At 39.5% G+C, this 27,534-nt stretch overlaps 1 protein-coding gene across 1 annotated transcript in view; it reads left to right on the top strand.

Moving 5' to 3' along the window:
- The first annotated feature begins 3,093 nt into the window (after positions 1-3,093).
- The window catches only part of ANXA5 (annexin A5), a 29,459-nt gene continuing 5,018 nt past the window's right edge, over positions 3,094-27,534 (top strand). Inside the window, exons 1-8 of the mRNA XM_002745469.7 lie at positions 3,094-3,198; positions 3,437-3,493; positions 14,091-14,175; positions 15,723-15,817; positions 16,968-17,081; positions 18,711-18,801; positions 21,940-22,019; positions 22,456-22,512. Coding sequence (XP_002745515.1) covers positions 3,485-3,493; positions 14,091-14,175; positions 15,723-15,817; positions 16,968-17,081; positions 18,711-18,801; positions 21,940-22,019; positions 22,456-22,512 — 531 coding nt within the window. The 5' untranslated portion in view covers positions 3,094-3,198; positions 3,437-3,484. The remainder of the gene's footprint in view (positions 3,199-3,436; positions 3,494-14,090; positions 14,176-15,722; positions 15,818-16,967; positions 17,082-18,710; positions 18,802-21,939; positions 22,020-22,455; positions 22,513-27,534) is intronic.

Here is a 27,534-nt window from a genome sequence, read left to right on the forward strand (position 1 = left end):
CACACACACACAGACACACACACACACACACACAGAGAGAGAGAACTTCTGCAGAGACAGCAGAGACATCTGCCCAGCAACTGCCTGTACAACCTTGGACTGGTGCCACTCTTGTTATTGATTACTATAGCCAAAGACAATTATCTCAAAATGATGATGTAATTCTCCGCCTTCTTCCTTGAAAAATATTGTCTTCCTTTACCTCCCTGAATACGCAAAACAGTTTAACATGGCATGCATATTTCTACCGCAATGCACATTCCCAAATAAATATCATTTTCCTTTTAGAAAGTCTCCCTCTCTGTTACTAGGCTGAGAAGAGGTAGTGAAAGAGATTTCCTGAGTGCCTATCATTTACAACACTAAGTAGTCAGGAACATCAGTTGTTCCAAATCCATCAGTTCGATACATGATTCAAAGCAGAATCTTTATGTGGCAGTCCCTATTTATGTACTTTCCACTCCAGCCATTTTAGACAGTTCAAATCACACAGACACAGAGATCCTTTCTTTCTTTTGGTTCACTTAACCAGACCACCCTTTCTTTCTTTCATAGTCTGATACAATATCCTCTCTCAGAAGCCTAAATCAAATGCCATGTCAAGCATTTGACAAAACATTAGCTCTTTCCTCTGAAACTAATCACACTTTGATTGTATTCTATGCATTTTTTCATGATTTGTAGTCTGTCTCTCATTGTAGTGTCTGTATACATGCTTTATCTATACTATTAATGTGCAAACTCTTGGTATGGCTTTTCCACAGGTGCTCAGTGTATAGTTGCCAAGTACAATTAAATTGTATCAATTTAGGTTTATGTTCAATGCTTCTCAGAAATGGCTTCATATCATTTTTGCAAAATAGTGTTCCCTTTATTTCCATTCCCAAGCACTTTATTTCTTTATAGCACACATCACGCAGGACATATTAGATATTTGTTTATTGTTTGTTTCCTCCACCAGAATGTGTGACCTATGAGGGCAGGGCCTTTGTTTCATTTACTGTGTTATCCCCAGTGCCTAAACCTGTGCCTGGTCCAGAGTAGGAGTTGAATAAACTGATATTACTGGGAGTGAAAGCAATGCTAACCGGGGTACATCAAGACTCTGGGTCCAATAACTCATCAATTCCATAAGTATTTGGCTGCAGGACATAGAGCAAGTCATTAACCCATGATGAGTCTCATGTACCTATAAAATCAATGATCGTCACATATAGGATCTCTGAGGTCCTGTTTAATTCCATTAATGCAAGAGTAGAAAGTGAGAAAAGCAAACAGAGTTCAAGTGGATGTGGGTGGGAAAGAAGAATGCTCTAGGCAAGATTAAAGGTCCTGCTTTTTGGTGCCGGGAAGAGAGAAAGTAGAAAAGCAGGAGCAACAGAGATAGATGCTCAGAAAAGGGCTGCCTTCACATATATTAATGCCTGTAAAGAAAGCCCGGGGGAGGTGCTGACTTGGGGAGAGCCTGAGGCTGAGTAGACAGCTGAGCTGGTGGAGAGGAGGCTCCCAGAGGAAAGGCAACCTGCCAGTGGAGTGGGGGTGATGGGGTTGCCAAGCTCCACATACTTTGCAATTTTGCCTGCTTTTCCAGAGAACAACCACTCTGTTGTGACTTTGTCAGGGCTGGAATAAGCATGTGGTTCACACATGAAAGCAAATGAAAACTTCTATACAAAGAAGCATACTTGCTGTCCATTTAATTCTTCCTCATTCTCAAAGAAGACTAGCTCCTTATCTCTTACCCTTAACCTCCATATTGAGAAGCACTCTGCACTTCTCATTCTAGTGTATGTCTAGAACACTGCATCTAGTGTCACAAACTTGTCCTCTTGCCTCTTCTGCCCTGGCACCGTCCCTCCCCATACCAGTAAGTCTGAGAAGGTCACTGTGTCTTCTACTTTTTCTTTTTCAACATGTAGAGACAAAACTGATTATATCCTGGATGTGAATCTGCCACGTCGACCTTTGATGAACCTCAGTTTCATGAGTACCTCCAGATTCCTAGGATTTTTTTTTAAAACTGTCCTTAGCATAAGAACATGTCAACCTTGATGCTATTGCACACATTATAGGTAATGACACATACAGCATTCTCACCTGTCCTGGAGGGCAGCCTTTAATTGTCTTGCACAGAGCAGTATACTCTTTCCTTAAGGCACAAGGCCAGGGTCTGGGAAGTAACAGCGGAGAAATCTATCTGCTTGCTGCAGCCCAAAGCCACGCTTCTGTCTACAATATCCTCCAATATCCAGACGGACTTGTCTGTCTTGTTCTTTGGTGTCTTGGTTCCTTCGCATTTGGGGGCTGCTGTGCACATAAGGTCCTTTCACAGAACACAGCAGCATGCTAGTACAATATGCTGTAGATTCTCCCTTCCTCTCCCCTCTCTCTCATATACTCATATTTTGTTGAACCAATATGAGGCATGGCTCAAATTTAAGTCACTAAAGTTCTAGGCTAGTTCTGGAAACAGAAACTGATTGGAAGTAGAGGCTTTGAAATATGCTACTAGAAGGCTGTATATGTAAAAGAGGGCCATCTAGGAAGCAATCATTGGCATTAAAAACAATAACAAAACAACAGAAACAAAAACAACTTGGGAAACGGCCCTCCCTTCACGTTTTTTCTATCCCATGGTCAAAGGCGCGCTGTCCTTAGCTGCAGTGATTTTGTCTCGCCTCCAAAAAGACGCTCACGCACTGCTATGTGGAGCACCCGAGTGAGGCTATGGTTCCTGCGGTAACAGACGGCAGGGAGGCTCAAACATCCCCAAACCCCGAGTCCTGAACAGCACCCCACGCCCTTCCAGCGGTGCAAGGATCAGGCGATAGCCGGGACACTCAGGGGAGCTGCGCCCCCTCCCGGTTCTGGCAGCCCTGCGGCCGCGCCCCATACAGACCCGCGGGGCCCGCGGGACAATCCGGGCCCCGGGAGACCAACTGGGACGAGCCGCGCCCACGCAGGCGCGCTGAGGCCCGGGCAGGGGCGGGCCGGGCTGGCGCAGTCAGCCTGCGGTCGAGGCCCGGCGGGGGTGGGCCGGGCCAAGCCGGGCAGGGCCGGGGCGGGGCCGATGGCGTTTCCGTTGCCTGGATCAGTCTGGGTGCAGCTGCCGGATCCTTCAGCCTCGGCATCCCGTACCGCCGTCCCGCGCTCCGCCGCTCTTCCGCGGGTTCGGGGCACTTTGGTCCCACGGTCTGGGTGAGTGGCCGCCTGGCCCGGGGAGGGGGCTCCCTCCGGAGAGGGGAGCGGTCCCCGGGCACTGGGTTCGCGCGGACGCTCGGCCAAGAGTTATCCCGGTAGCTACGAGAGGGCGGGTCGGCCCTTTGGCGGGGCCCTAGGGACTGTCTGAATGCTGCCGCGTGCCCGCCGACCTGCGCTTGGGGAGGGCGCGAGTTGCGAGTGGCGCGCTAAGCCAGAGGTGTCTCGTCTTTTGCAGTCCTGCTTCGCCTTCCCCTGACCTGACTCGTCGGTCAACGGAAACGCCATGGCACAGGTAAGGCCGTGCGCCCCGCATCGAGCTGGATTTACCCACAGCTTTGTATGCTGGGATGAGGGACTTTTAGAATTTGTCTGAAAGTCAAAAAGTTTAGGAGGAAACGGAAGCTGCTTTGGGGACATCGCTTCCACCTTTCTTGTTTCCCTTTGGCTTCCCCACCCTCTTTCCTGTGTCCCGGTTCTTCCCGTGGAGCACCAGCCCTCGAGCGCAGCAGCCGGTGACGTGGCCGGATTTGTGTGCGCTCCCTTTTCATGAGTGAATGTGTAAAAGTAGGCCTTCCCCAAAATCCAGAGAGTCACTAAAATTAGAACCAGAATGAGAACAGCTCATCGTGGTCATGTGAGGCGAACACACTTTTTCCCCCCTCCTTGACTTCCTTTCTTTTTTTTTCCGCAAAGTATTTTAATACTGTGATTGATCACTGGCTTTTTCCAGTTGCTCAGCCCAATTTTACTAAAAGAAACTGTTCGTTGTAGGCTCTAATTATTTTTTTTTTTTTATGCGAAAGACTAAACACAAGTGCTCTTTTTCTTAAGCAATGAACTCGTGGAACGGGTTCTCAACTGAATTTGCCTCGGGACGGTTTCAGAAATGGATAATCTTACGCAGGCTATGCAGGCTTTCTTTACTGTGTTTTCTCTCTTTTTTTATTATTTTATTTATTTATATAATTTTTATGAGAAGGAGTCTCACTTTGTCGCCCAGGCTGGAGTGCAGCGATACGATCTCGGCTCACTACAACCTCTGCCTCCCAGTTCAAGCAATTCTCTTGACTCAGTCTCAAGTAGCTGGGATTACAGACACATGCCAGAACACCCAGCTAATATTTGGATTTGTAGTAGAGACCGGATTTCACCATGTTGGCCAGGCTGGTCTCAAACTCCTGGCCTCAAGTGATCCTCCTGCCTGGGCCTCCCAAAGTGCTGGTATTTCAGTCCTCTATCACCATGCCTGGCTTCTTTACTGTTATTAATGTTTTCAGAAATGTAGGAAAAAGAAAATAGTTTAAGATCTCCAAAATTGAGGATGTTATACAGTGTTTTGTGAGTAAGATATCAGGGCTTAAAAATTCCACAACTGATTCCACAGATCTTGTCAATCTAACTGACTTATCAGAGTCCAGATAGTTTTTTTTAAAGAAATGTTTTAACTGCTAAAACAATGCTGTCTCTTATTTGTAGTTCACTTTTTATCAGATTGACTTATCAAAATTGAATAAGGTTTCTTGGTCCTTTCCAAGTGAAAATGGGAGGATTAAGATGAGTTAGTTACTTCATTAAACTTTTACAGTGCTCCCATTCTTACTTCCTCTTTTGCACTTATATGTTACTCAATTCTCATATTACTCAAGTGGAAAGTTTGGTTTAGGTTCTTCTCCATAGAAAGGATACTTTTCTGTGAAATTAACTTTCCTGAGGAATGTTTTTTCTATCTTGATATGCTGGTCTGGTGATTACGTGACGATTTAGCAAGCATCGAAGAATAATTCCCTCTATCTTTGCTCATTTGACAGTTTCTTGAGTCTCTTTTTTAAGTTCCGAAGTGATGTCTGAGGGTCATCAATTCCTTTGCATTGTGTAGACTGTTTACCTGGATAGTATAAGTGAACACATTTTCCAGTCATGAACATTAATTTTAATAATTTCAAAGAATTATTATATCATAAAGGCCATGTGTATGTAAAATCTAGGAGAATGGTGGTTTGCACATCAAATTATGTACCTGAGCCCTATGACAATATAATACCAAACTGTTTCTATCAAAACTGCAGTTTTTACTCATCATAAAAGTTACAAGTAATGTTTAAAAAAGATAGAGTGTTAAATTTTGTTCTAGTTTTGTTACTAGTTACTCTTGGAAACCATGAAAGTAAAACACTTTGTTAAAATGTTTAGTATTAAAGCTGGGTGGGGCATCTGAGCGGTAAGAATGTCATGAAGGCAAAACTAGATTACGTAATTGTTCATTAGAAATTTCATAAATATCAGAATTATCTCCATGATATATGTTTAAGTTACAAGGTTTGATCAGAAATCTTTTGGGTTGGCTTAACATTATTATGGTAATTAAAAAAAAAGCCCTGTGCCAAGCAAGCAGGAGATATGTAAGTAAGTAAATTTGAGATGAAGCTCATTCCAGAGGAACTGACTGGATATTGATTATATCTTTTCATGCCATTCTTTTTTTTTCTTTTTTTTTTGAGTTAGAGTCTTGCTCTGCCGCCCACTGCAACCTCTTCTTCCCAGGTTCAAGCAATTCTCCTGCCTTAGCCTCCTGAGTAGCTGGGATTACTGGTGTGTGCCACCACACCCAGCTAAGTTTTATATTTTTAGTTGAGATGGAGTTTCACCATATTGGTCAGGGGGTCTTGAACTCCTGACATCATGATCCACCCACCTTGGCCTCCCAAAGTGCTGGAATTACAGGCATTTGCCACTGCTCCCAGCCCATGCCATTCATTGTTAAAGTCAAGGCTCTGTGGAGCTAATGTTCCCTTTTAGGATTTTAGGCCATGGTTACCTGTTTACCCAGGGCCTTTGCTGCTCCCGGTGGTCTCTCTCAGTTCCTTATCTCTTTGGCTCTTACCTTCATTTTGGCTGCTGGGAAATAGCTAGATCTAAAACCACTTGGCTGCTTTTTAGGGCACTGAGCAATTCATTGGCGTTCAGCAAACCCTAATTTCCTTATCTAATATTCAGTTCTCTTTGGAGGGCCTACATAGGTGATCAAGCCAGTTAGAAGTAGGCAGTCAGTCGGCTTTCTTCTTTTAATGACTTAGAAGTTCAAAATGATAGAAATATAACAATACTTTTATAGCATAGATTCATTCCTGAAGTACATTTTATTCCTATAACCTTATACTGTTCTAAAATTTCACAAATGCATCTGTTTCTTAAAAATTAGTGTTTCTGAGACCTTTGCTTTAACTGCTTCTTAGACTCAGTCTTTCAGTTTAGTAATTTGCATAATATGTAAACATATCATCAGTTGATTAATTGCAAGGAATTATATTCCTGCTGGCTTCATTTCTTTGGTGACTTTTTTTTTCAACCCCAAGATGGATTCTCACTCTGTCATCCAGGCTGAAGTGCAATGGCATGATCTCAGCTCACAGCAACCTCCGCCTCTTGGGTTCAAGTGATTCTCCTGCCTCAGCCTCCTGATTAGCTGAGATTTCAGGCATGTGCCTACTACATCTGGCTAATTTTTGTAGTTTTAGTAGAGATAGGGTTTTGCCATGTTAGCTAGGCTGGTCTTGAACTTCTGACCTCAGGTGATCTGCCTGCCTTGGCCTCCCAAAGTGCTGAGATTACAGGCATGAGCCACCATGCCCAGCTGGACACTAGTTCTTAACTGTTCTCTTTTTCATCAGTGCATGCATTCGTGAATGTATGAGGCTTTTGCACTTTCACTATGTGCCAAGTATTGTTAAACATGAGTGCAATGGGAAATGGATCTAAGAATTATTGACATAATAGATGCATTGCTAAGTCCTTTGTGTATATTATTTAGTCCTCATAACACAGTTTTGGAAATAAATATTACTATTTTTGTTTCACAGAAGAGGAAATTGAGGTTACCTATCTGGCATCGTTTGTATGGGACAAAGGAGGGAAGCCATTATACAGAGAGGCAACAGTAGCAAATAAATACTTAGGGATATAAAAGCGTTTGGCATGATGAAGTGAAGCTGTAGTGAGATAGGGAAATTAAGCCGTGACTTGGAAAGGGATGCCAGATGGGTAGACAGGAGCCAGCATGAAAGATTATATGTAGCATTTTATAGGTAATGGAGCACTATCAAATTTGAGGAGCACTTTTTCTAGGTAATGGAGCATTATCAAAGCAGGTTGAGGTGTGCCATCATCAGATTTATATTTAACAAAGCTCACCCTGGGGCCCGTGTGATGGTTGCATTTCTGGAAGATGCAAAGGCAGGGTGGTGGAGTGGGGATTGAGAGGGGAGAGGGAGGCTGAGTACTGGAAAACCACATAGGATCTGTTGTGGTAATCCCAGTGAGACCTCAAAGGCTTAAACTAGGCAGCGACTTAGGTTTCAGATAAGAGAGACCTGTGGGGGAGGGTGGGCAAATTTGGTACTTGAGTGGGGTGGTTGTTCACTGATGGAGGGTCACGGGAGGGTCAAGAGGACTGGCTTGCTTGACCATGGTTGATTGTGGATTTTTTTTTTTTTTAGGAAAAAATGCAGGTTTGAAGCAGGGAAGAAACAGTAGAGGATTTGTTGAATTTGAGTTTCTTATAAAACACTTAGGTGGCATTATCTGGTAAATAGTAAGGTATATATGATCTCTAAGTCCGCTAAATCCTTTTATTTCTATAGGATCTGTTTGTTTTTTGTTTTGTTATGTTTTGAGACAGAATCTCACCCTGTCACCCAGCCTGGAGTGCAGAGGCACTGTCTGGACCCGCTGCAACCTCTGCCTCTGGGGCTCAAGTGATCCTCCCACCTCATCCTTCTGAGTAGCTGAGACTATAGTGGGGTGTAGTGGTGCCTAGCTAATTTTTGTATGTTTCTGTAGAGATGAGGTTTCACTAAGTTGCCCAGGCTGGTCTCAAACTCTGTCTCCCAAAGTTCTTGGTTTATACGCATGAGCCACTGAGCCTGGCCAGATCCATTTGCTTATATATTATTTCTCTTTTCCTACCACTAAAAAAGATTTGAAGCTAACTTATTTCCTACCTTTGTCTAGGATCAGTCATGTTCATTAGATTTGTGCCCCTTGTTTAGATACAAAAGGAAATAAAATTGTGAATCTGTGTACATTCTTATCTAATATGAGAAATCCATACCCCTGATTGTTTTTGAAGTGTTGGTGTGAATGAATCGGTTATTGATAGAGCTTTTCAAGTGTTATTTATGAAATGCCCAATGGAATAATTTGGTAAAATAGAATACTCTCCTCTGACCTCATGGGAGGTCAATGCCACCTGCTCACTTTAACTCACTCAAGACATCACCGGAGTTATTCTTGGGTAACTTGTAGGGGCACACAACTTACCTTTCCATTGTATTGATGTTTGCCAAGGGAAGTCATTCTTACACTGGCAAAGAGACACAACATTAAACACAGAGCATTAAAGAAATACACAACAAAAATTTAAATTATTTTACAAATCTTTACTTTTTAATCAAAACTTTCTTTTCTGTCACGATGCAAACAATTTAATCTGTTCTCCAGTGATACTTTTTCTCTCTTGCATTTGATTTTAAGAAACAGGTCAAAGGTAGTAGGATGGATAGACAAATGGAAAGAAGTAAAAACAAGTAAGAAGGAGCACGTGAAGGAAAAGAAGTTACACAGAAGCAACAGGCCAGTTCGAGTTCAACGCTTTGAAGTATAACATTCACTTTTTCTAAGTTGGGATTGGAGCAAGGGTTAGGATTGGGGGTTGAGAACATGCTGATCTCATGTGTTTGTACTCCTCAGTCCTCTTGGAGGTCCTGTTTTCCCCCCGATATTTATTTTACTTTGCAGCTCAAAGCATAATCAGGTCACACTGATATTTCCTCTTTTCATGCTCTTCTTATTTCTTTCTGAGTACAGTGATAATTTTTTTTCTTATTAGTGGGGAGGCAATTGTCTTCCCAGCTTACTGTTTTTGGAGTGGCTCCAAGAAGGTCTTTGGAAACCTGAGCCTCAGAAGAACCACCCCTAAAAATCACTGCACAGCAGCTTAGCAGTTGCTGTTTAGTGGTTTTCTTCATGATTTCCAGCTCCTAGTTAGTATTAGATGGAATGCTGGGGTGCGGGGGGAGAGGTATTTGAGTAAATATTGATTTTGTGGAACTGGAGGACAAAGAGGGTTTAGTCCTCTTCTGTGTCTTCAGGAAAGCTTTATTTAAAGTGTTCCAGACAGGCAAATACTTTCTCATCTTTAAACTTGAAATTGTTATTTACATCTAAGTTCTGTGTCTAGAAAAGCAGCCCTTCCCTTGTTGTTTGGTTGGTTTTATTCATTTTATTTTGGCATACCTAGTCTTTGCGGGTAAATAACTTTTTCATTTAGAGAAAAAAAGCCAACAAAATTATAGACCTAAAGCATGGATATTTTTGAAGGTGAGAATTAAAAGAGTGAATTGTATATTTTGGCCAAGTATCACATTATAATTCTCTTCATAAGGCATTGGTGGTAACAGATAAAGTGAATTGAGGATGAACTGAGTATGAGTGAGGGAATAGTACCTACTTAAGGGTTGGTGTTAATCTGGGTAAAGTATGGGGACTCTAGGAAACAGGGGAAGCCCTCTTAAATGAGTCATTTAAAGTCACATTTGCAGTCAGTTTTGTGTGGGCAGTGATAGGGTTTGGGCAGGAGGTCCAAACAAGGATTCTGCCCTTATGACTCATTTCTCTAATTCACATCTGGTCTCTTAATACTGCTACGTGGCTTGGCTACCCTTGTTGGGTGACTCTGATTGTATGGAATGTGGAAAAAGTGTTTCACAATTTCTAGAAAGCTCTCAAAAAGAGGACCAGCAGTTGTTCCTTCATACAACTGAAGATTTTTAAGATGCTTTTTTTCCATTCATCTTTCACCTAATTTCCTTCAGTGTCTGGTATCAGATATTCAGATATCCTTTTTCTTTAGGCCACTCCCTCATGTCTCTTCTGTTTTAAACTTCTCCCTGTTTTTAACCTCTCTGTCCAGAAGTGTCTTCATAGCCTACAAACTGGATCAAGCCCCTCCCTTTTTTTAAACGGTGTTTTTAAAAGCCTGGTTCTAAACTATTGTTTTATTGAGACAGTCTTTCCCTCAATTCATTCCTGAGAGTCCTATAGCCAGGCTGATAAACACCATCAAAGACCTCCTAGTTACCAAATCCAGGGGACCCTTTGTGTCTTAGCTCTTCCTTGACTTCCTGTGGCATTAGACACTGCCACACTGCCTCCTCTTCCTTTCCTTTTGGAACATTTGTCTTCTTCAGCTTCCCTCCTTGGATTTTCTTCTTGCCTTTGGGAGGGCAGTGTAGCCAACGTCCTGGGGCTTCAAGTCCCATCTCTGCTTTTTGCTTGTTTGTTGGTCACTTGGATGATTCACTTGCTAAAACCTTTCTGAGCCAGTATGTTTCTTTGTCTGTAGGTTGGGATTTCACTGAGATGATCTGTGTGAAGCTCTGTGCACGGTGCCTGGCACATTGCTGCACTCAGTGGATACTAGCTGCCACTCTGATTGTAGGTCACCTTCCCTTTCCTTCTCCTTTGATCTTTCCACCCCATTAATATTGTCTTGCATGGTGGCCTCCAGCTACTACCGAAGTATGCTGACAACTCTCAAGCCTACTATGGAGAAATGCAAAGCCAGCCATCCTCTTCCCCATCCAAAAACCAGAATCTTTCTAAATAGTTCCTGTCTCCCTGGGGCCTGTTTTTGTCCCTTTGTTTATGTCTTCCTTTCCTTCTTTGTGTTGCGTTTCTAAGTGGTCTTCTTACCACTCGTGGACAGTCTGTTCCATTGTGTCCACTGCTGCCAGAGGCATACTGCTGTGCAGAGTTGACATTGTTCTTTTTTCCTTGAGCGTTGTCCAGTGGCTTCCTGTTGCCTACAGGATGAGGTCTGCACATTTGAGCATGGCTTTTATGCCCTTCCCCTTCCCTCACTGTGACCTTTCCCTTGTTTTTATTTCAGCCTTACTGCTTGTTCCAGTCTGTTGAAATACTTAATTCTTTATCAAAAGTACCAGATTGGCCTGGCAAATCCACAGGCAACTTTCAAGACTCTTTTTGGAATTTTTTTCCCCTGAAGTTTTTCTCTTTTCAAACTTCCCAATAGAGTCCTCTCAAATGTGCTCACATTACCCTAATCCAGCCTCTGTGTATACATATTCTACTGCACTTGATTAGTTATATGCCTGCCATTTCATACTTGAGGGATCCTGACTTTCACCTAGTGGTTAGTATAATACTTGGCCTGTGGGAAGCATTCAAAAGATGGTTGAGTCAATGAGTGAAAAAACAGGTGAACTGCAAAATAAATTCTCACATTAAGAAACTGGTGGACTGTATTCATTTTTATACTGATATTGATCCATTTGAAGTGGGCTTATTAAAGAGAAGCTGTAATTTGATCTGAGAGAAATAACTTTCCTAACTCAAGCTAATGTTGAAGCATCATCTTCTCAAATCTTACTTATTTCTCCTTTTAACTGTGTTGAACCATATGAAGTTGTCAGTATTCAACCATTCAGTTTCGTATGGATTAAGCTATAGAACGAATGGCAGGGAATCTTTTGGTGTTTATGTATCTGCACTCCTTAGATGCGGTGGAAATGGAGACTAGCCTGGCTGTGGGTGGATTTCCCTCTTGGTGGAATGAACAGCTCTGGCCTGGTTTCATAACCTCTCACAAGACAAATGGGAGAGAGGCTCCCATTTCCCCTTTTCCTAGTTGGCCAGAGTCCCTTGTTTAGCTGATGGTCAGAGGGAGTGAAAGCTGCTACCAGTGGTGCTTTCAACAGCCTGGGGCCGGGACATCAACATGGAAACACCTCTTTTTTCTGTTGAATTGTATTCTTTTGGTCTCACGATCATACCACTTGACATAGGAGTTAAGGTCATGTGGGGCTTCATGAGGTCAGGTTTTCTAATAAGTTCTCTCATAGCTGACCCTGTTCAGAGGAAAGAACAGTGTGTCTTCTCTTCTTGAACAATGGTAAGGACTCCAATTGAAGAAAAAGTTATTCTGACAGTAAGACCTCAGTCAAGAATATTACAGTATAAGTCATGACTGTTACCACAGGGGAGAGAGATAAGATTCAACTTCAAATACAGTGAGGACAATTGGGCATTTATAGCCAACAAGCAGAGTGAGGTCAGTGGATGGAAAGTTACTAAGAGGAAACATTAAGTTAGGGGGATTTGTGCTACACTGACTTAATAGGATTCTTGCTGAAGGCAGGCCAGGATGATCAGATTTGTAGGGTGGGGATGAGGAAATTGATCAGATATAGAGGGTGCCTTAGATCATTGGGCTGCTGTAACAGAATACGATAGATTGGATGGCTTATGAACAGAAGAAATTCATTTCTCACAGTTTTGGTGACTGGAAGTCTCAGGGTGCCAGCATGGTTGGGTGTGGTGAGGGCTCTCTTCTAGACGTGATCATAGCCTCACATGATCAGAGCAGAGAGAAGTAAGCTGTCTCCGGATTCTTACAAGGATGCTAATCTCATTTTGGGGGCCCTGCTTTCATGACTTCATCTAAGGCTCTACCTCTGATTTACCATCATGTTGTGTGGTAGGGTTTCAACATATGAATTTTGAGGGTAAGATACTCAGTTCATAAGATACTCACAGATACTCAGTTCATAACAGAGGGTGATCAGCTACCAAGAGTAGGGATATCCTTCTTAAACTGACTTAGCAAGATTCTTGCTAGGCAGGCAAAGGAGGCCCAAGGATAAGGACTAGTTGAGAAGAGGGCTCAGCGGGGAGCCTGTTCAAAGTGTGGCCAAAGAGAGTCTTTGTCACTCTCTCCTGGATCCATGAGTGTCACTTTTTTGGGAAGTCTAATTTAGTGCTGCTAAAGAGAGAAGGCCACTGAACTGACCTTTGACACTGTCCAGCAGAAGCTCTTCACCATATCTGTCTCTCCCTGTTGTCATCATTTACAATTTCCTTGCTATGTTATTGTTGGCATATGCAACAATTGGAGGCTGAGGTGGAAAAGAAACTTTCCCCCTTTTTGGTGACTGTGCTTTTGTGCATTTATAATAAGACGCATAAGACTGTAAACTAGGCTAGCTTTACAGTCCTTTTAGCTGTTTGTTTCTCAGTTTAGATGGTACCTTAGCACGAGTTTTGAGGAAATACAAAAACATTTATTAGTAAAGTAAATGCAGGGAGCCTCCATTTAGCATAAGATAAACATTTATGGCTCAGTATTAGTAAAGCCTTCTGACTCTAAGTATCTATTCTATCACTAACTTTTTTTGAAATATTAAGATATTTTAATTATTAAAAGCAGTGTATGTATATGATAAAGTAATATGTAACAGGAAGCTTTATGAAGAGTGTCTTCCAATATACCTTTATAAAGTTATAAATTCAAAGATTTGTATTCTTCTGGCACATGAACTATCAAGTATCATCTCAGGCTTTGCTAGATTGCCTTAAAATCCCTATGTAGGTATACAGAAACAGGACTTAGATGAAAAGGCATGTAATAAGAGCATTGCTTAGAATTGAGTACTCAGGATAGGGCATTAAGATTTAATGTGGATTCTGTATTCTTGTAGATCAAAATGCTGTGAGATTTAACTGAAGGGAGCCTGCAAAGAAGTGCCCTCTGTGAACCAGGAGGTGTTGGTGGGGTTTGGTCACAGGGAAGAGGGAGCCAGGCTTCCAGCTGATGGTATTGCAGGTGGATCAGAGTAGCTTTTCTGCTGAATCGGTCCTGCCAATCCCCATTGTAAATGGTTCACTTCCCAGTTCAAAAGGGGTCACAAATCTTATCAAATAGTAAATTTATTTAATGACTGAATATGATATGTAGCAAGCAGCTTCCTGTTTATGTTCATTGCTTTGTCATATTAGTCATGATGTGAATCATCCCACTGTGTTTCCTGAATTAGGTTCCCAGAGGCACTGTGACTGACTTCCCTGGATTCGATGAGCGGGCTGATGCAGAAACTCTTCGGAAGGCCATGAAAGGCCTGGGTAAATTTAGCTTTCTCTTTCTAAAAAAGTGTGATATTTGTTTTTCCAAACAAGTCATTAATTACAGTAAGAATAATTTTAGAATATTTGGATCCAAAATCTGTTGGAGAAGAGATATGTTAAGATAATAAAATAATACTATAAACCCAGAATGTCCAATCTTTTGGCTTCCCCTGGGCCATATTGGAAGAAGAAGAATTGTCTTGGGCCACACATAATGATAGCTGATTAGCTTAAAAAATTGCAAAAAGATCTCCTAATACCTTAAGAAAGTTGATGAATTTGTGTTGGGCTGCATGCAGAGCTGTCCTGGGCCGCATGTAGTTTGCAGGCTATGGGTTAGACAAGCTTGCTATAAACCATCTCAAATATTCAGTCTCTAGAACTCAACAGGCAGTTAAATTCAGCCTCTATGCTTTTGAGCTTGTCATCTTCACCTGTCTGGTAGAGGCCCGTGTCCATAAGGCAGCCATCCCTGCGTGTGAGCAGCTGTGCAGCTGTTTCCAATCAGATATCCCATTCTTATTCTGCAAGTCTCTTCTCTTCCCTAGCCTCTTTTCTAGTCATTTAAAAACCTCTCATCTCAAGGATTCCCATGTGTCACTATCTCCTGTGCTCAGCCTCCTTTATACTACTGTGCTTTCTGGCTCTCACGCCCTTCCATTGTATCCAGCCCACCTTTTACGACTCATCTCCCATTGCTGCTTAATGTGTTCTCAGACCCAACCATGCTGGCTTCTCTGCTGTTTATGAAAGCCCTATATTTCCCCTCTGCTGAGCTTTTCGCTCATTCTAAAAGCTGTCCTTCCTTTCGTCACTGCCTTTCACAGTCCTTCCATCCTTCAAGACTATTTTGGGTGTTACGTTCTCCATGAGGCATTCTCCAAGACTCCCTTCCACCTCCTATCAGCTAGGAGACCCTTCTTTGAATCCTATTTAACACCTAGACCTTACCTGAGGCACTTACCACGTTTTGCCTTAGCTCATAATTATTCGTGTTTTTATATTTCTACCTTAAATTGTAATTTCACGCCAGAGTCTCTTTCTCTTCTCTCAATCCCCTGTAACACCTAGCACATTGTGCCTTATGAATAACTGTTATTTAAGTATCTGTTGCATGAAAAAGTAGGCGCACTAAGTTTTTTAAAAGGCAGAAGTTTTTTTCCCAATACATTGGGAATAGGGGGATAGAATATATTGGAAATGTAACATTTCATATACTGTAAATTTTTAATAAACTGTTTAGTAAAACATTAATATATATGTGTGTGTGTGTGTGTATGTATTTTTTTTTTTTTTTTTAAGAGATGAGGATCTCACTATGTTGACCAGGCAGGTCTCGAACTCCTGGCCTCAAGCAATCCTCCCATCTTGGCCTCCCAAAGAACTGGGATTACAGACGTGAGCCACCATGCCCGCCATAAAATATATTATATATTCGCATAGGGAGAGGCAAGGAAATAAGGCGCCTGGGAAGTGGGTTGTGAAGATCATTGGGAGAGTATGGATGCAGAAGCCAAAATGTAATTATTAACCATAAATTACAGGCACAGATGAGGAGAGCATCCTGACTCTGTTGACATCCCGAAGTAATGCTCAGCGCCAGAAAATCTCTGAGGCTTTTAAGACTCTGTTTGGCAGGGTAAGACCATACTTCATCCCAAGAGAGAATGAGAGACAGCTATCAATTATAAGACTAATTTGAAATACACTGGTATTCTTTTGTAAGCATCATTTATTTTGTGATTTGTTCCCTATTTCTGTATCTTTCCACTCTAAATTATCAGCTCTTGGGATACAGTGCTCACCCAGCTTATCGTCACATAATTGTTTTTCCTTGCCTAATGCTGTAGAGGTGCCAAAAGATTTTGTGGTGAGAATTCTCCCTTTTCTTTTCCTCTGTGCTTCTCACTCATGTTCACATGGATGTCTTACTGTCTGTTTTCTATGTGTAAACCTGTATTACAATATGTTTTGTTTTAACATGGTCACAAGTCTTGGTTCCTCTTGTCATGATTTTAACTAATGTATTTTTAATTAGTTGATTTAAATGCTTTTATTTGAGTAACAATTCAAAAAATGTTAAATTTACTACTAAATGAATTAGTGCATGCATGAAAAACTTAAATGTAGTCTTGTTATTCTGAAAACATATGTAACTTAATTGAGAAAACAAATGCAAAGCAAAAAAAGTATTCTAAACACCATTTCTAGTTGTGTGGTGTGCTGAAACTTGTGGGTAGGAAATACTGTTTTGTTTTGTTGTTTTTTTTTTCATAATTGCATATACAATTTCCCCATAGGAAGAAATGTCTCTCAGTGGTCAGGAGTCATAATAATGACTGTAATCTATTATATATTTGAATATTATTAGATATTGAGAGAAAAGAAAAAATTGTGTGGGTGTGAGAGACTAAATGTTGTCCTTTGTAAAAATTCATTATATGATTATTTTTTAGAATTAAAAAAGGTATGGTTCTCAGAATAGTATTTTTAAAATAAAATATTTTTAGCCTACTTTTAAAGGTATTCAATTTTTGTCAAGTTAAGAAAAACATCTTTTAAAAACAATCATCTTGACATGTAAGTGGGTTTGCCTTAGTTTAAGCTGTTGGTCACAGGTTAAAGGTATATTATTTAAGGTTATGGGATTTTCTTTAGCTCATGGGCCTTCTACTTGGAGACAGCAACGTAAAGAATTCATTAGAATAAAGGGCTGTCATTCATATTTAAGAAGAAGAATCTCATTACAATTTCTGTTGGTTAACAAGTTTGTCTTTTCTGTGAGTTAGGATCTTCTGGATGACCTGAAATCAGAACTGACTGGAAAATTTGAAAAATTAATCGTGGCTCTGATGAAACCCTCTCGGCTTTATGATGCCTATGAACTGAAGCATGCCTTGAAGGTAAAAAGGATGAGTGAAAGAAACGTTTTGTCATAAATAGTATTATCTTGTTTGGGTAACTACTTCATCTTGTTTGTTATATTTTAAAAATTTTATCTGATTATTTCAGTGAGAGTTGCTTGGAAAACAAAACTGGGAGGCAATAAGCAGTAAAGGAGGGAGAAAATTACAAGTGTGCCATATCATTTTTTTGCAGATTTAAACTCAATAATACTGGCTATTTAAAATTTTAATATTTTTGTAGCTGTCTGTGTTTTATTTTCATGCCTATCTTCTGATTTTGAGAGTGTTTAAAAAATATTACAGATGACCAATTTTATCTCTTTAAATAGAAAATTGCCTGATTAGGGAACAATAATATTGCTTATCATTTTAGGTTAAAAGGTAAGGCTTCAGAGATAATTTTCAAGATAAAGATTTTCTCATACTTATTCCATCTTTCCTATTCCTCGAAATACTAAAATGAAGTAGCTGGTAAACTGCTTCATTTTAGGTGTAAGCCTATTGCAGAGAACTATAATTTCAGTTGCAGCAAAAACTAAATGTGTGTTCCCTTGACTGGTGTTTGGAATGTTGTGTAAATAGAACAACATTGGCACGTTTGTTTAGGCTCATGGGACAGGATGTAGGTCAGTTGTTAGCAGTTAGATTTTGAATGGCCACATTGAGATTTAACAAGGAAATAATGTTTCTCAAGGATTCTTACTTATGGAGTGGAGGGAGAAGAAGGGTCATTCCCATAGGGCCTAATTTGTGCTCAGTCTCTTCATTTTTCTATGGTGATTCTTTTGGAATAAACAAAAATCTTAGGTTATTGAGAAAAATCCTTTCTTGCTAAGTGCTTCTGAAATGTCAGCAGTGGTTGAAATTCTGCTAGAGAATTAACTCTAGGTTTTTCAATGCTTGATTTTTGGCAAAATACAGAAATAGAAAGAAAATAAGGCTTAAATATGCTATCTTTTAAAACATTTAGTTCAGCTGTACTGTTGCATCTCCGAGTTTAATGATATAGATATGATTTTTAAAAGCAGAAAAAGGAAAGCCAACTAAAATGATTTTTCAAAAATCCAGAAAGCAGGTTGCAATCCTTTTTACTGTTCTAATTCCTAGTAACTAGGCAATGCTGTATTTATTGTTACCTTTGATGTAGAATTTCCCTGTGACTGCACAGCACTTAACTTGGGGGGCAGGGGTTTATCTTTTGAGGTGCATATTGTTTAAGTATCAGTGCTCTTCCGTGTGCATTTATGTGAAGTTTTTATTTTTACTTTCAGTTTTTTAAAAATTACTTCATGTTTCATCAAAATGTTTTACTTTTAAACTAGAATTAACTGATCAAATTAAAAGTTACAAATTTATATAACTGGTTATATATATGTACACATATGTATACATACATACACATGATAAACATTGTTTTCCATTAGACAAAAAGAATAAAATGGTCTTTGGAGAGAAAATTATTTAAAATTTCTTATTTCTATGACTAATAGAACTCATGTACAAAGAAGTCCATGTTATACTGGATAATATTTATATAGCTATGCAATGAGGGTAACATCTATTCTGGGAAGATAACTTTCTTTTTAATCTTATTGACAAGTTTTCTCTATTAAAATCTCCAAACAGGGAGCTGGAACAGATGAAAAAGTACTGACAGAAATTATTGCTTCAAGGACACCTGAAGAACTAAGAGCCATAAAACAAGTTTATGAAGAAGGTAAATGTTTGTGAGTTATATTTTGCCTTCACCTCCACTGTCACTTCCTTCATTTCTCTGATTTGAATGCAGTCCTTGTAGGTACAGGAGGCAGGCAGCAAATAATGGTTGAATGAATGAATGAATGAATGACCTGCAATGCAAGCTATTTTTCAACTTCAGTAAGGAAAAGACTGCCTTGTTATTCTCTACTATTTTAATATTTTATAAGCACCTGCTACTGAAGATGGAGTTTACTTTTACATAGGATTTGCAATTAGGGTAGGAATACACAGGTTGTCTTTATGTCAATGTTAAGGTAAAAATGGTTTTTCTTTCTTTAAAAAAATTTAGTTTTAGTAAAATTTAGGAGTTATATAAAAAGTACTTTTGGAAGTTTTTATATAAAAAGTACTTGTGGAAAAGAAACCTAAACCCTTTCCCACATCAGAGTTGATAAAGTACATTTGAGTAAATGTATGTTGTCTTAGCTAATGGCAGTGCTCAAATGAAATAGTCTGCATTTTGATTTTTCTTTCTGGTGTGCCTTTTTCATGAACAGAAATCTACATTTCAGTCTAAAGTATGTCCCATGAATAGAATCAAGGAAATGAAAAAAAAAAGTAGAGGTAGAGAGTCCTTTTCTTAGAAGATTTCTAGTTGTGGACTCTTCTGCCTGACTGAGGAGGTTCATACTATCTGGTTTCTCAGCTCAGTCAACAGACTCCAAGCCTTGTGTCTTTTACTGGGGCTGCATCTTGCCATTTGTTTGTTTATCTTAGAAATGGCCTTGTTAACCCAGCAAGTCAAAACACTGTGATTGTTTAGAGCAACTGAATAATTACCTTTCTAAAGGGCTGAATCTCTCCCACTTGCTTCTCTTTTTATAGGTAGTAAGTTCCCAACCACTAAGGCAGAAGTGATACATGTATCTCAACTTTGAACTTTATTTGATGTACTATTCAAAGACCTTTTTCTGGGGATGTTGACATTGATGAGAGCCTTTGTGCTACTGGATTACAAATGGTGTGCTGATAGGGTAATAACTGTGTGGTCTGTCCTACTCAGCTGTGTAATTGAGCACCGGCTATGTGTCTGGCAGTGTGTTGGCTGTCAGAGTGACAAAAGGTGTGAGCAGTTTGCATGCAGTCTCTTCAGGGCTTTACATAACAGAATGACTATAATTGTTAAAGGATAATAAAATTCAGACGCAAGTAAAATACCAACAATGTTAAATGCAACAATGCATTCAGAAGAGAGAGGTCATCACAGCTTTGGATGTTAGAGAGGCTTTATGGTGCAAATCACACATGCAGCAGACTTTCAAGACTAGATAGGTTTACTTGGTGTCTGTTGACTGATGGATAAAGAATACACACACACACACACACACACACACACACACACACGAGTACTATTCAGTCTTGAAGAGGGGAAATCCTGTCATTTCAACATCATGGATAAACCTGGAGGACATTATGCAAAGTGAAACAAGCTAGACACAAGGCATAAGCTATGCATGATCTCACTTATGTTGAATCTAGAAAAATCAAACTCATGGAAACAGATAGTAAAACAGTGTTTGCTAGGGTGTATAGGGGTGGCATGGTGAATGGGAGAAGGGACTGGTGAGATATTGATCAAAGCTTACAAAATTTTAATTAGGCAGGATGAATAAGTTGGGGGATCTAATGTACAGCATGGTGACTAGTAATAGTATAAGATATGCTTGAAATTTGCAAATAGAGTGTATTTTAAATGTCCTCACCACACACAAAATATAGGCTATATGAAGTGATAGATATGTTGATTAGCTTGACTGTGGTAATCATTTCACAATGTACCCATATATCAAAACATCATGTTGTATACTTTAAATAGATACAATTTTTATTTGTCCATCATAACTCAATAAAGCTGGGAAAAAATAGTAGGTGCATTTTGGGTAGGTAGAAAGGTATTTTTGGTTGAGGTACTGCCCATCTTTAATGGCATGAAGACTGGACTGTGGAGAGTGTATTGAGGGATGGAGAGGGCTTGGTTGTGGAGGAGGATGTGTGCACGTCCATTGCTGGAGGTAAATGGAACAAGTGAGGTTAGGCTTGGGTGTAGATGGTTTTGCATGACTGGATTAGGAATTTGGACTTAATGCAAAGGCACTGTAAATTCCTGAATGGGCAGTGAAGTGTTGAAGGAACAATTGAGGGAGGAAGGAGACTTGACTCAAGAGGCTAATTGGGTAGTTATGTGGGTGGGGAGGTAAGCTAGGTATTTAGGAATTATGGCCCAACCCAGGTTAGTGAGAGGTGTGAGGAGGATAAATCAGGGACAGGAGAAACATGTGATAGGATTTGATGGTTAATATATACAGGTGTTGGTGTAGAAGAAGGTATTAAAGATTCCTACAAGGTTTCGTATTTGGGTAACTGGTTAAAATAAACATGTAACTCTTCTGGGCCTTTTAAAATAGAAGTTTCAGGCTTTTAAAATTCGCTTGCTTTCACATAATGATTAAATATTTAAATACCTTAGAGGAAGGCCTCCTTTCCTTTAATAGCAACTATTTGAGAGTAGTGAGAAAGACTTGTAGACTCTTATAGATCCCAGTTCTCCCCTTTTATATGGACTTACGTTTAACAGCTGGCAATAGAGGTAGGAGGGGCCATACTTTAGAATATCATTGCTGTCTCTCAGAGTTAACTTTGTTTCTGCAGAGAAAAAATATCTTATTAGAGGGAGTGATGGCCATGCCTAAAGAAATCTTAGAACACTGGAGAATGGAAGACGTTTGGAAAGAAACCATGAAAAAGATTTGAAGGAAAGCAAAACAAAGTTTAAGCTTTTGATTAATTGTATTTAGGAGACTTTCCATTACCATGACGTGTCTATAGATTTAAGACTACATTGGTCGAGAGAATTTCTAAATGGCTGAGTCTTGATTTAAGTTTGAATTGAGTGCCTTTAAGAGACTTCAGTTCATTTTCTTCCAACTACTCACTGAAAGGATTTGCTTAGAGCATTCAGAGATGGAATAGAGGGTATTTATGTTAACCAAATATAATGTTTCTTCTTTTATGTATCTTTCATTTGATTAATGGGGCAAGATTATTCTTCTAGTTGAAAGAAGATGTAAATAAGTATGAAATTATTTTGTTGCAGAATATGGCTCAAGCCTGGAAGATGATGTGGTGGGGGATACTTCAGGGTACTACCAGAGGATGTTGGTGGTTCTCCTTCAGGTATTGGGTGGAGATGAATTACAGTTTGATTAAAAAGCCTGAGATTGGACTGGGCTGAATCTAGAGAAGTAAGGTCACTTAAAATTCTTTTAATAATTTCTGGTACTTGCTGATTCCTGCTGCAATGATTCTGGCTGTATGTTGCCTGTGCTTATTTGTATTTCAGCATATCTGGTCTAAATTCTTAATAGCTAACTCTTACATTTGTTTTAGATAGCAGAATCTTGTTCCTTTCATAGAATTTAAAATCAGGGGAGCCATATTGGTTTTAGACAGTGCTGTATGATGATAATGGGAAATAGTGCAGGATTGATATTAATAAAAGCATATTATTCCTAGAGAAAGAGTTTTATTGCATAACCATCAGGTGGAACCACTTTTCCTTTTGAATGAGAATGCTCTATCGTTCAGTAATGTGATATATTACCTCTCATAGGCTAACAGAGACCCTGACGCTAGAATTGATGAAGCTCAAGTTGAACAGGATGCTCAGGTGAGTGATGCCCAGGATATGATGGCTTTATTATGCTATAGAAATGAAGAAATAATTCATGGTAATGAAAAATCACAATGTATGTTACAATAGCCTCTAGTGACAATCTTGTTAATGGGTTCTTTACATTGCATAAGACCTACATAAGTAGCTTTCTCTTATTCTGATCTGGTCAGCAAAATATTTTATCCCAAAGCTGAAATGCAATAAAATAAATTATATGAGTTCCAACTATGTATGTATGTGTGTGTGTGTATATATATATATATATATATATATGTTTTTTTTTTTTTGGTGATTATTGAACACAAAATAGAGAATTTTACAAGAAAAGAAAACAGGTGTTATTAATTCTACTGCCAATTATACAGTGGATGTCTTAGGAGAAAATAAAGAAGAATACATTATTTAACAGTAAGTAGTGTTTTAAGAGATGACAAATTATTTTGGTATTAGGAAATTTCTCTGCATTTCCTTGGACAGAATTTTAGGTAGGATTGGTCTTTTGTCAGCTACTTTTTAGTGACTCCAAATGAAAATTTCCACTTAAGTAACTTTTAAATCCTTATAAAGGCTCAGGATGGTTAGTAAAACAGTTATTAAAATATAGGAAAGGAAATTTGAAACATGAGAGTTGAAAACTGGAACTTGGTAATAAAGGAATTACTTAGGTTCCTAGAACCACCAACCATAGACCTCTTTCTGGTTACATGTTTCAGTTAAGAGAATATCCAATTCTTGGTTGGTTATCACATATCATTGAAAAAGGAAGAGCCATATTCACTCCTCCAGTGGAACCACCTATGGGTGTGTGATCACACTTTGCTAACAGAAAAGAGGAGAGAGGTTATTCTTTTGGGTAGGTTGATTTTATAATGGCTTCAGAATGCTGTCTTCTCTGTCTAGCTGGAGAGAGAAAAAGAACTGAATGTTTACTGAGGGCTCTCTGTGCAGTACTTGACTCTTGCTTCACTCTTTCGGAAAATGCAAGCTAATTGTGTCCAGCCTCTGATTATAACCTTCAGGTTCCTGAATGGGTTATGAGCCCCTTTGTTATCTGTGTCTTTACTTTGCCTCCAGCCTCTCTCACATACCCTGTCTCTGCCCTCTTGCTCCTCCCACACCGCTTCACCTGAGTCCTCTTCAAGAGTCAGTCTTCAGCTTAGATACTTTAGAGTTAGGTGCTCCTTGTAGGGAAAACCATAGCCCCCCAGGCTTCCTGTCACAGTTCTTGCCACCTTCTCTGGAAGCCGCCTATTTACTTGACTGCCTTCCTGGGCACTCTGAGCTATCAGTTCACTTATATCCTCAGCTTCTGGCATAGTTTAGGTGCTCAGTAAATAACTGGTGAATGAATGAGCACTTAACTCTACCAGAGAGGGGCAATTTCCCTTTTATAAATAAGGAAATAAGCTCATGGCTTCCACTGAATAGCAGTGAAGTTGGGATTCCTAACCAGGCCTGTCTGACCCCAAAGCTCTTTCTCTTTCACTATAAGATAGTCATTGTTCTTGAATATTAATATTTCACTATAAGATATTTCGCTATAAGATCTTGAATAGTAGTATTTCACTATAAGATATTCGGTGTTCTTGAATATTAACACCTTCTCTGATTTTCTCTATCATTAAAGGATTTATTAAATATTGATTGCAAGCATAGTTACAGCTTAACTTCACCTTCTTTCGGGGAAAGGACTAGAGCAACCCTACAAAGCTGTACTCCTGTTAGGAGGTTTGTTCAGTACTGAGGTGATCTTACTGCTTTCCAAGCATTGTTTGTGGCTTTGCTAGGAGACAGTGCTGATTCTGTCATTCCTACTCTCAAGGGTAGAATAGGAGTTCTGGGAGCTTTTCAGTGGTCACAGTGTAAGAAGCCAACTCTAGTCCTCTCAGATGTCTGCAGTGAGGCCTGCATTTGCAAGCAGAGGGCAGATTTCCCAGCATAGTCAGTGATGTAATGAGAGCATTGTGGCAGTGTGAGGCTCCTGAGGGGAAAACAGTAAATTTTAACCTTGTTTTCATTAATTTCCCTCCTTGGTGCACTCACTGGATAGCACCGCTGCTCAGACTTTCATGGGCATGCGAAGCACCTGGGGACCTTGAACTGCAGATTCTGAATCTGTGGGTCTGGGTGGGGGTTGGGAGTCTGCATTTTGAACACGCTCTCAGGTAATGCCTGCATCCTTGGTACTTTGATTGCTGAGGCTGTATAGGTGACACCTGTCATGCAGTAGATATAACTATTCACAACCCTGAGAGTGCATGTGAGACTGTATATGTGAAAATTGCTTTATAGAGTTACTTTAAAATAACCCTTGAATGGAATCCAAGCTTTTCTTAGCCTTCCAGTGACCAGGAGCAACACAGAACATATTACACTGGCTATTAGTTTTTGATTCTTTAAAATGTATTGTTATTAACTAATAAACCTGTTGAAAACAAATAATCTTTTAGCATTATAAAAAGGAACGCACCAACTTGTACCTCGTAGTAAGGGCAGCTAGACTGTTATCACTAGTGAGAATTTGAGATTTCTTAGTTGAGAGTAAGCTGAGACAGCTAAAGGGCCTTTTCATAAGCTTTTGCATTTTTTTCTCTACTGATACCTGGCACTAAGAGGATTTCTATTACTTGAGAGGTTTGATAAGCCATAGTGAATCATTCACTTGGGAGCTGAACATTTTGTAGATAATCCAGTTTAATTTTTAACATTTTTAATGTGTTACACTGATTTAATATTTTTAATGCATTAAAACAGATTTAGTCTTCTTCCCCAATAAGTCCTTGTTTTGTTCTTTCTCTGGAGGGGGAGTTGAACTCTTAGAGGAAAGAGGGGGAAGGAGAAGGCAAGCAGTTTACTGGGCACTTACTACTGAGTACCTGACACTGTTCATTCAAAGCATTATGTAAGTTATATAATCTCCATTAGTGACTATACATATATTCCTACTCTGCTTGTGAGGACCTGAGGCTGAAGAGATTAAGTAGTTCATCTAAGATCTCGCAGATAAGAACAAGGACCACACCTATTTTGATTCAAAGTCTTATCCTTTGCATTGAACCAGGGCTTATCAAACTGTACTTAGGCTGAACTGTAAAGCTGAGGGAAGGGATATAAGGGTCCCTCAGCCAGATGGATCCATGAATATTGGGCATCCTCCTTTAGAAGAAAGCATACTTAGATTAAAACAAAACTGTTAAATATCATTGTTTTATATGAAGAAGCCATCATCATTATTGCGTATTACTTAATGATAGTTTTACAATAGATATTGATCCCAAACATAATTCTCCCAAGAAAATGAAAAGATTATAGTAAAAATAGTTGACATCTCACCAATTATTCCTATACAGGCTTAACTCTTGTACCTATTAGAGAAAATTTCTAGACATTTAAAACAGTTGATAAGAAGTGTGTGCATCAATGTCTGTAATATTGTACAAGATGAGTCCCTCACCCATTTAGGTGTTAATATATTTGAATATTTTATCTACATGTAGAAACATACTAGAAGAAGCAACCAGCTCCCTCAGGATACTGATATTTATAGTAACTTTTTTTTCCTTTCCCTTCTCCCTTCTCCCCTTCCCCCTTCTCCCTTTCCCCCTTCTTCTCTTCCCCTTCTCCCCTTCAGCTTCCCCTTCCCCTTTCCCTTCCCCTTTTCCTTCTCCTTCCCCTTTGCCTTCCTTTACCCCTTCCCCTTCTCCTCCCCTTCCCCTCCCCTTCCCTTCCCTTCCATCCCCTTAACTTTCCTTTCCTTTTTGCTCTTGTTGCCCAGGCTGGAGTGCAGTGCCACCATCTGAGCTCACTGCAACCTCTGCCTCCCGGGTTCAAGCGATTCTCCTGCCTCAGCCTCCTGGGATTAGCTGGGATTACAGGCGCCCGCTACCATGCCCAGATAAATTTTGTATTTTTAGTAGAGACAGGGTTTTGCTATGTTGCCCAGACTGGTCTTGAACTCTTGGACTCAAGTGAACTACCTGTTCCAAAGTGCTGGGATTATAGGCTTGAGCCATCATGCCTGGCCTGCAGCCTTTATTTTCTTATTTTTGTTTGTTTGTTTTACAAAATTTCTCAATGAACTTGTGTTGTTTTTGTAATTAGATTTTAAGTTATTTTAAGAAAGGTCTATGTCATTATGATATGGTTCTAAAGTCTAGATACATGCATGATTTTCATAGTTACTATCTTTTCAGGTCTGAAGAACATGTTCACATGACCAAATTGACATTCATTTTTATCCTTAACATAATTATTTTTAAAATTGAGTTTAAAGATACAAGTCTCATTTTTTTCTTATTCTCCAGAAATATAATAAAAAGTAGATCTGTATCACCATAATCTATATTTTTAAACATACTATGATCAAAACTTCTATATCCAAACCCATTATTTTACTTACTGTCTTTATTTGGATTACTGCTTGGGGGCATAAGGCAAACTGCAAATAGCAGCCTCAGCAAATTCCATTCTTCTGCTTTAATATGTATACTTAGTTTGAAATGAATAAAAGGATAGTGTATTCGTTGTAAAGATTGATTCTTTGGGTTTTAATAAATTATTTACATCTCAATAAGTGGATTCAGAGTTGATGTTGTGTATAAGCTTATTTTTTAGGCAGTTATGTGAACACAAGAAGGCATATATTTTTTCCCATGTTAAAAAGGAAGTATGGGCACTCGAGTCAATCGCTATTTATTGAGTGTTTCCATATGCCACACACTGTGCTATACCCACAGCCTTTAAAAAATTTATTGTAATCTTTGGGAATACAAAAACATTTTATAGCTAGCCTTGGTTAAATCTCAGTTGTAAAGAGAAAATATGAAGTGTACTCTTAATCATGTGCTATTGAATAGCTATAGAACAAGCAAAACAGAAAAGGCAGAAACTTAGCTTCCAGTTAAATCCTTTCCCAGTCTGTAAATAGATATATCAACAGTGAGGGAATCATAACTTTCTCTTGACCTGTACTGCTGCTTCTGAAAGATTAGAGGTTATGGCAGACATTTTGGGAAC

This window comes from Callithrix jacchus, chromosome 3 (genome assembly GCF_049354715.1).
Source record: "Callithrix jacchus isolate 240 chromosome 3, calJac240_pri, whole genome shotgun sequence".
Classification (NCBI taxonomy): domain Eukaryota; kingdom Metazoa; phylum Chordata; class Mammalia; order Primates; family Cebidae; genus Callithrix; species Callithrix jacchus.